A 10162-nucleotide genomic window follows, 5' to 3' on the forward strand; every position below is an offset into this window, starting at 1 on the left:
TTTTTTTTTGCGGAACCGGGGATTGAACTCAGATCATTGCGTTTGCCAATCAAGCGCTTATCCTAGTGAGCCATCTCCCCAGCTGGGCTATATAGATTTAATTATTTCAAAAAATGATAAACAAAGCAGAATATCTCATAACTTCTCTTGCAATCTAATGAAGAAGTGTTATGGACCATGTAGTCATTCTTCCATTGCTCTAAGCGGGAATGTTGGAGTTAAATTTTTAGTTTAAAAATAGATGAACACCAGTATCTTTCTTCCTATGGCTCAACTGAATGATAACCTAAATCAAAGAAGTTTTTATAAATACTTATTAAGAGGAAGTAGATGAAATAACTTACCAGGTAGTAAAAGATCACCAGGTAGCATTATATATCTCTTTCTATATGTTATTTCTAATCCCCAGATCACTGCTTGCCCACATCACCTGCAGTGTCTGCTATACTCTAACCTATAAATAACACTAACCTTCAAATGATGGCCTTGTGAGCCACAGGTGGTACAGCGCCACCAATATTTAATACAGAAGAAATCGGTTGGAGAAGATGTCCTCCCATTTCTTTCTCAAGTTCTCCAGTTTTGCTTTATGTGAGAAATATCTACTCTGTTTAGTTGTTGTATTTGTGATCTGTTTTCACTACAACATAAACAGCCCACTGTGTAATCCACATGAAAAACTTTCAAATATATATACCGGTTCCAAGAGAAAATCTCGCCCAAGTCATTTTATAAAATAATCAAGCCTGGGGTGTTGGTACATGTCTTTGTCACAGCACTTAGGGACATTGAGAAAGCTCAGTTCCTAGTACTACCAACAACAAAAAACAAAACAAAGAAAAAAAAAACCAAAATTTAAAAATCATGGGGAGAAACTATAGAACAAATTGAGAAAGACTGATCAGGAATGTATAATTCCTCAAACCGTAAGAATAAAGTAAAACTTTTATAAATAAATAAATGATGAAGTTATATATTTTCTAATTATAATCTATGTAAATAGTTAATTATATTAGTTGTTCATTTATATGCTCAAAATTTATTGAGTTTGGATCATGCATGATGAAGTATTTGCATCATGTATGATATAATGTGTGGTATAATAACTACCACAGTGTTTAGGAAGACTGCAGGATTTCTAGCAAGAAAATCACACTTATGCATAAAGTTTTTAATTCCATAGAACAAATACATATAATCATAAAATAGTTTCAGCTTAGAAAAAGAATGAACAATGTCACCTGCCTTCTTCAGTGAGATGCTTCATTTCTTTCTCTTTTTTTTTTTTTTTTTTTTGTGGTATTGGGGATTGAACTCAGGACCTTGCACTTTCCAGGCAAGCACTTATTCCACTGAGCCATCTACTTGGCCCCAATGAAGAGAAGGAAAAAACTCTTCTTAAAGTACTATATTCATTTTCTTCCTGTGGATGAACCACTACTATTATGGACTACCGGACTATATTGGAATATTTGAATTCACCCACCTACAATATTTAAATGACAATGGAATACCCTTCTCTGACAAAACTAAACAAAAAAGGGGATACAAATGAATGAACATTTTGTATCTGCATATTCAAGATAGGATATACTGCTACATTCTCTTAATTCAATGAATAAGATTTGTTCTAATAGTGTTTGTGGACGGGATGTAATGTCTGCATTTTATACAATGTATAACCACTAAGACAACAATGTGCAATGTACTTATTACTGAAACTGTCCTGATTGGTTCTGAAACTGTCTCATTGCTATTTGTTTCTCAATAAAATTATTTTTTTGTTTTGTTTTTGTATTTTAGGGAAGGGGCTACAGGTTGGGTCTCCTGCTACTCTCATGCAAATCCAAGGGTGTTCAGGGTCTCACTACTAGATCAGACTTATAGTGATCCTCTTGTTTACAGCCTCCGAAGAGCGGGGATTACAGGCATGTGCCACCATGCCTCAACTGCCATCTTGGCAGGGCCAGCACGGCAGGCCAAGGGATTGCTTGCCCGCTTACTGGCGCTTTAATCTGCTGAGCTGTTTGGCCAGCCCCTCAATAAAATTATTAAAAAAAGATTTTTTAGGGGGCGGGGAGATGGCTCAGTAGAATAAGCACTTGCCTGGCAAGTGTAAGGGCCTGAGTTCAATCCCTGGTCCTGCCAAAAAATAAAATAAAATAAAATTTATTTTTAAAATATAAATAAAGATTTTTTTTTTCTTAAATCTCTATCAGTTACCTCTATCAAAGTATCATGCTTCTAGGGGTCGGGGAAATGGCTCAGTAGGATAAGCGCTTGACTGGCAAACGCAAGGATCTGAGTTCAATCCCCGATTCCGCCAAAAAAAAAAAAAAAAAAAAAAAAAAATACCATGCTTGTATATAAACAAATACATGCACAAAGAGACTTTAGAAATGTTTTTCCTAAATTGACAATGATAAATAGTTCTCATAAAACCCTAAACAGTTGTGATTTTGAACAGAGAAGGAACAAATTAATATCTAACATTATTTCCCAAGTGGTTTTGAGGACAGACATTCCAGTTCTGTCTCTACTGACTTCTTTACCACCTGTGGCACCTTCAGCTCAGAACAGCCAGTTCTTCGTACTATGGAACAGTTCTGCACCTTCAATAAAAACACTGAAAATATGATCACTATTGCCAGGTAGTTACCTTTTCCAGGTGAAACCAACGTATTTTAATGCCTCTTCGGCTAAACAATCAAGAACATAGCACACATGCTCTCCATAACCTGACTTTAATTTTGAAGGGGGAAAATCTGCAGTTCTACCCTGGAAAACAAAAGACAAACAAGCTACTGTTAGTTATCTCTGGGTGTCAAAATATTTTAAGAACTGAGGAATACATGTCTTTTTCAAATAACTTAAAATAACCATAATTACATTCTTAGATATTCATCTAAGTCTTTTTTTAATCCATTGATACATTTAAAAAAAACAGAATAAAGGCATTTCATTGTTAAAAGTACCAAATTAAATGCTAATTACATGACAGCACCAGATGTTGGGATAAAAAAAAAATCAGGAAAAGCCTTGGTAACATATGAGGTGTGATTAAAAACTATAGTGAATGCTTATTTAAAAAAATTATTATAGTAAAATACAGCTACCATCAAGTCCCTCAAACTACTCCTCCTCCAACTCCACTTCAAACACACTTATCCCAAGCAGTTTTGAAGTCTGCTTTCATGAGTATCTTTAGATGTATTGCTGTAGCTGAGTTGCTGTCTTGAACTGATCCAAATGTTTACCTTTCATAGTCATTTGGGAAGACCCAGAAGTCAGGGTGCCAGATCCACCAAACGAGGAGGCTGAGCATACACAAGTAAAATTTTTAAAAGGTTGTCGATGGCTCTTGGGAGCACTGTTCACTGTATTTTTGATCACACTTTGTAAAGATATGAAAGGACTTTGAGAACTGCTTCACAAAGCGGCAAGAATTCGAAGAGAGGTGTGTCTGATGCGGGGAGGGGGTTATTGTGAAGGGATTAACAGCAATGTGTCTTTAATTATAGTAAATTTTAAAATTTAAATGTCCAATAAAAGGGCTGGGGAGATGGCTCAGTAGAATAAGCACTTTCCTGGCAAGCGCAAGGGCCTGAGTTCAATCCCTGGTTCCGCCAAAAAAAAAAGAAAAAGAAAAAGAAAAAAAATGCAAATGTCCCTTGTATCATTTAAACTGTAGAGGGATATGGTGATTCACTTGTCAAAAAGTAGTAGCATGTCGTATTTTCTTTAGGAAAAGTCATAAATGAAAAGTACAACTGCTATCATAGTCTATCAAAGTTACCTTTTAAAATATAAAGTGTATCAACATCAGTCTTTTACCATTCTTTTAGAAGAATTATCTACCTATGAATATACTCTGAGACTTATCAAGATTAAGAAAAATATTATTACTTTGACCTATGAAAAGTATTTCAGAAGTGACATTTATGTTGTAATATCAACCATTTTGAGGTTTTACCAGAAAACAAATTTAGAGATATACACACAGTCCCAGAGGTGTCATCTAAAAGGCTAATATTTGTTACTGAATCACCAATATCAAAATTCATAAATTGAGAACATGCAGAAAGAAAGATGTTTGCACTTACAAACGACCGAAGCTCAGATAATATGTTAGATATCGTTGCATTAGGATCATCATACTCTTGAGGCTGCTCAAAGGGACGTCCTGCTTTATTAATCAGCCAAGCAGCAAGAATGCAAAACATGTAGAACTGTTCACCAGGGTTGGTAGGGAGAGCAAAATAGTGTCTGTTTCAAAATAAGGGAGGAAGGGGAAATGTGAAATAGTGCAAATAGTTCTATAATAACTACTGGAGCCAAGTCCAAAACTGCTAAAGAATCATCCCCTGACTATGGACCTCAAATCAAGACACTGATAATTTACTAATTCACTCTCTGAAATTTCCAGTAATGTTCAGCACACACATTAAAGTTGTGTTTTGTTTTGTTTTTTGGTGGAACCAGGGATTGAACCCAGGGCCTTGTGCTTGCCTGGCAAGCACTTATTCTACTGAGTCATCTCCCTGGCCCCTAAAGTTTTGAATCAACAGGAGAACAATTACCACTACACGCAAAATATTATACCAAAAGGGTGGTAGAAAATGTAGTCATGTGAAAAGATACAGCATATGAAACTTTTTCCAAAATTACTTAAGTAGTAATTCTTAAGGAAGCACTCCCTGAAAATAATAATTTGGAATCATGAGAATCTCAAGAGTTTAAAAAAGACCTTAAAAATGATTCGATATGCATTTTTATTGTTTCTAATCTATCCCTTTCAGCTATGTAAGACAGTTGCTTTCATCCTGGTTGCATATTCAAAGTAACTGAGTAGTTTATAAAAATGCTGCTACTTGGACAAACACTGCTACTTCTCCCATCAATGGACCATAACTTCTGATAGTGGAACCCCAGTACAGGTAGATTTCCAAAGTTTCCTACATGGTTCTAGCATGCAGGATTAGGAACCCTATCCCATTTCCAGCCTGATGAACAACTGTTGAGTTCTGCTAAATCCCCTACTCTGCTGGAGACAGCCTGGGGCATCAGTGTGATTTATAACAAAACATGGTAAAAAATAAAAGTTGTTAGCAACATCATTCAAGTTAGATTGATAAAAGATCTTGTTTTGCTCTCTTGTGCAATTATCACTTTTATGTTTATAATACACGTAGCTAGTAAACCACTATCATAAGAATCAGTGGTCTACACTTGTTTTTCAAACCTTTTCCTTCAGGATAACAGCAAATAGTCTAGAAAAAACCAAAAGCTAGAAAAAGGTCATGAAGTCTGTCTCCAGGTCTATGCTTACAAGCCCTACTCATCAACAACTCATTTTTTTCCTTATCAACTGATAACTTCTCAAGGACAGAGGAATGGATGTGGATATTGCAGACCTAAGATAGCAATTCTCAAACATTACTCTGTGCACCTAAATCACCCAGAAGGTTTGATAAAACACAAACTGCTGGTCCCATCTCCAGAATTTCTGAAACGGTACACCTGGCAAAGGGTCTGCAGATTGGAATTTCATTTTTAAAATGAAAATGTTTGTAAAATGTTTGTCTGATTATCACATTGAAGAGAACCACTGGCCTAGGTATCTTCACACAAATCCATGACTTAAAAGTATCCTGCTCACCCCTTGAGAAAACAGTACAGAGATGATCTTAACATAACTTTAAAGCTATTTTCTTGGAGTTTGACATACATATTTGGAAAGCAATATATATTTTTATTAACACAGAAAATGAACTTGTGTATATTATTACGATCAATTTACTTTAAGTAATAAACCCTATCCTACCTTTTCTAAGATTGATCAAGCTGGACTACTTTTTTTGTGTGACTTTTCTCCTGTGATGGACTAAGCCATATGTACAGTTCACAGGAAGCCAACATATCTTTCAATTCAAATTACGAGACAAAAGCAAAGGAGACCAAAAACTGCCACGGAAAATTATTTGAACTCACCTGTAAACATTAAAATATTCTAGATTCTCAGCACTCTCTCTGACAGAGTAAATTTAACAATGTGGGTATTAAAGTGAAGGAAACTTTAATGCCTACAGGAAAAAATAAAACTTACTGACAGGGCTATCACTAAACTACAGTGATTTGAACAAAAAGTGCTAGCTGCCCATTACAACAATTACAAAAATGCACTAAGCAACTAAGGTGCTTTGCAATATTGTCAACTTTTCTCTCACCAGCAAAGTGCAGACACTTAGTTCTATAGCAAGAAGTCAATGTCAGCATTTGTCATTTCATTGTTTTCTCTGCTTCTTCATTTCTCATAGTACTATTACTGCAAAGGTAACCGTCTTTTACACAGTGCACACGATTACTAACTGCAAATGCGCTCCTCGGCGAGGTCCCAGGTGCTCTGGTTGCCCGCGGTGCGGACAAGGTCTAGTAAGGGCTCTCTGGAGGGGTAACCTTAGAAACACATGTGATAATGGTGGCATTCAGTCCTAAAGAAGCGGGTGGGCATGTTGGTATTTTCTAGTTACTCGTGTTTTTCTGCAACGGGTATTTTTATTTATTACCTTTATAACATAGTTTGTGTTTTGTGTGTTTTAAAGAGCAGGCCGGCTCTTCCATTCCTCTCTGCCCTGCAGTTCCAAGGCTTGTTTACTTTCTCTACAGAACGCCCCGGCCGCTCTCCACGCGCTCCCAGACTCGCGCCCGGCCAGTTTCCAGCCCGGCGCCCCGGGACTCGCTAATCCGCGCCCCGCGTTCCGGCGGGACCGCGGGAGGCGTCCCCCGGGGCCCAGCCAGCACGGCGCCGGGACGTGGGCACCCACCTGGACGGGGGCTTCAGGTTGCTCTTCCGGAGGAGCCCCTCCTCGTAGCGGAGCAGCTTCAGCTTCTCCACCAAGTCCTCCATCACCACGAACATGTGGTAGGCCGCGCCGGGCCCGCGCTCCACCACCGCCTCCCCGGCCCCTTCGCCGCGAGACCGAGACACCCCGTCCTCCAAGCCCGTCGGCGTGACCACGGCTGCGGCGGCCGCCATCGCAGCACCGACACACACCGGCGGGCTGTGTGGGTCCGGTCCCTGAGACCTCCGCGGCCTGCGCGCTGCCACCCGTTACCTGGCGACCGCAGGGAAACTGGTCACCAGGGAAACTAGACCCCGCCTCCCACCCGCCCTTCACCCGCCTCTCCAACCAGTGCGGGCATACAGCGTGACGTAACACAAAGCCCGCCTTGACCCGCCTCTAAGAGGGTGGGGAGAAGGCAGTCCCGGCCCCGTATGGGCGTGGCCTGCCGCCGGGCTCCTGCGGCTTTGGCTGAGCAGCTGTGTGAGCTGCCGGCTCCTAGCCCTCTGGGCTGCGCTAGCTGTGACTAGGCCCGCTGGACCTGGCTAACCAGAACAGCTGAGCGCGCATCTGGGCATCTGGTACCAGTTAACAAAAGATTAAAGGAAAGCGAAGGTGCGCTGTATAGGAAAAGAAGCTAGCTCACTGATTACTTCTATTTTCTCAGAATTTAAAGTTTTGTAGTTGTAGTGATAATTTGTACCGTTAGTTTCACCTTACGTTAGGACCTTCCCAATGAAATTAAAAAAGGAAAATTAATCGTTCATTAGGCAATAATGTATTTAGCAATATACAGCTTGAACATTATTTCAGTGCCTACTATGGCCCCAGTGCTAAAAACTACTGCTTAGTTGGTTGGGAGGGGATAGGGGACAAGACAGATGATGGGCAAGAAACTGGAGGAAAGTTTTTGCTACTTCAAAAACAAGAATACTAAGCTCACATCCCCCTGCTTAATCGGTTTCAAGCCCGTTGTGTGTGATAAAAAATACTTTCAAATACTTCCTTCACCACAACCAAAGGTATGGCTAGTTGCGTTGCTTTAACCAATAGACTATTTTACAAGGACTTTACACCTAAAGACAGTTTTTGTATTCTGCAGCAGTTGACCTAGAACATGCGAGAAAGTGGAACTAACAGACCACAGATGCGAGTCAGTTGTACAGTTCTCAAACAATTTGTGTATTGAACAATTTTTCTAACAGCTATGTAAAAACAGAAAAATGCTAGGTGCCTGACCATTTCTGGGAGAAGCTAGCTTAAGGCAAGATTGAAAATGTGATTGTGTTTATAATGTGGCTTTTAAGGAATCTCTGTACTCTTGTATCTGCTGCTGAAGAATATAGAAGAGTCACATATTTGACATAACTGAAATTTTCAAAGTACCTATAAATCCCCGGTTTTGTTGGAAAATCCTTCATCATGCTTTTCATTTAACTCAGCCAAATGATAACTTGTTTCTGATACTAAAAGAAGTATCTAAGTGAAAAAGGTAAATGCCACTATTTATTCATTAAATAGAACACATACATGCCATGCCCCCCCCCCAGCTCCGAAACAGCAATGGAGACTGGATATGGTGGCGTGCGCCTGTAATCCCAGCCCTTGAAAGGCTGAAAACAGGAAAATCACTATGAGTCCGATCTTTGCGGTGAGACCCTGTAGACCCAGTATTAAATGCATAAAATAAATGAATGAATAAAACACATACAGAAAAGTGCTGATTGTGCAGAAAATAACAAGTAAGAAACCCATTGAGAATTAGTTCCTGAATAGATGACATTGTTTGGGTCATTAGTTACAGTATTTGCTTTTAGAAAAAATCAGAAATGAAAATAGACCCTACTGCTAAGTGAGTCTTTCCTTAAGCTTTTACAAAACAGGGTCTCACTTTTTAGTATAGGCTGGCCTTAAATTCCCTTTGTAGCTCAGGATAGCCTGGAACTCCCACCAACCCTTCGGCCTCAGCCTCCTGGGATTACAGGCATGCATCACCACAACTGGCTCCCTAGGCTTCTTTGCACAGTGACCCCCCTACTCTACCACACACATACATCCACATGTGGAGCGCAAGGGAATATACAAACCTGGAGAATATAAGACAGATGTATAGTTTTTTAACATTGAAAACAAAAGAAAATTTAGATATATATTTTCAGGTACTTGATTAACTATCAAACCACCTATTGTCTTTTAAATACTCTCAGAAGCTCTCAGATTTAAAAGTTGAAATGCTTATGCCAAGGATCACAGTTGTTCATGCAGCCCACATAAGATGTGCTGACATTTTCAGAAAGTTATATAACACAGGCAGAAATAGTCAAAAAGTGCTTTTTGACTGACAGGAAACCTTCTAGTGGTGAATGTACTTTGACTTGTGTGGAAGTAAATCTTCTCCCAGAATTTAGCCATTTTCTTCCCAGGTATGGTATTGATTCAGCCAGGCTTGGAAGCAGTAAAAAGAAATTTTGCTTTTAAATGTGAAGAAGAAAAAGACGACTAAAGAATAAAAGTGTCCCTGGTAACTTTGACACAAAGAGAACGAAAGAAAAAAAATTACAGGCAACTGGCCAACTCTGTGTTTTCCCACTGGGGTCGGGGTGGGGATGGGGGTAGAGGAGGGACATGCTAGAAAACACCATTCTTTTTCTTTTCTTTTCTTTCTTTTTCTTTTCTTTTCTTTTTTTTTTGGTGGAACCAAGGATTGAAGTCTGGCCCTTGCGCTTGCCAGGGAAGCACTTATTCCACTAAGCCATCTCCCCAGCCCCCATCATTCGTTTTTATAAGGCATAGGAATAATTTTTGTTGATTCTTTGCTTATCCATAATAATTAACCTCATAATTACTTTTCTCCTGGCTGAGACAGAATACCTGACATTCTGAATTAAAGGGGGAAAGATCTATTTAGCTCACAGTTTGTAGAGGTTCCAGTCCATAGCTGGCTGGCTCCAAACAGGGCAGAATGACAAATGGGTGTCACAGAGTTCACAGGGGGCAGAAGGTAACAGAGCAAGCAAGGGAATGACAACAGCAACTTCTTTCTACCCCTTTATTATAGACTGCCCAGCTTAGTGTGGGTGCCAAGCCAATCAGTGGACTAATTTAGCAGTCATACATCTTTAATCCCAACATCCTTAATGCTAGCATTGTACCATGAATGGGTCCCAGCTTCAGTTACTCTAGATCCACCCCCCTCTGAAAAAGCTCTACCTGTGACTACATGAGGCTCTGTGGGACACATCTAGATACATGCCATAGCAGTTAGAAATGCACCAAAAGGTCTTTTTCTTAATGGAAATAGTTTCCTTCCTGTGTGAGAT

At 39.5% G+C, this 10162-nt stretch overlaps 1 protein-coding gene across 1 annotated transcript in view; it reads right to left on the bottom strand.

Moving 5' to 3' along the window:
* The window catches only part of Ift57 (intraflagellar transport 57), a 72582-nt gene extending 65452 nt beyond the window's left edge, over window positions 1-7130 (bottom strand). The window contains exons 1-3 of the mRNA XM_004643968.3: window positions 6825-7130; window positions 4104-4266; window positions 2660-2778 (exon numbers count right to left, since the gene is read on the bottom strand). Coding sequence (XP_004644025.1) covers window positions 2660-2778; window positions 4104-4266; window positions 6825-7036 — 494 coding nt within the window. The 5' untranslated portion in view covers window positions 7037-7130. The remainder of the gene's footprint in view (window positions 1-2659; window positions 2779-4103; window positions 4267-6824) is intronic.
* Window positions 7131-10162: the final 3032 nt, after the last annotated feature.

The sequence above is a fragment of the Octodon degus genome, unplaced genomic scaffold, assembly GCF_000260255.1.
Source record: "Octodon degus isolate 3935 unplaced genomic scaffold, OctDeg1.0 scaffold00187, whole genome shotgun sequence".
Lineage (NCBI taxonomy): Eukaryota > Metazoa > Chordata > Mammalia > Rodentia > Octodontidae > Octodon > Octodon degus.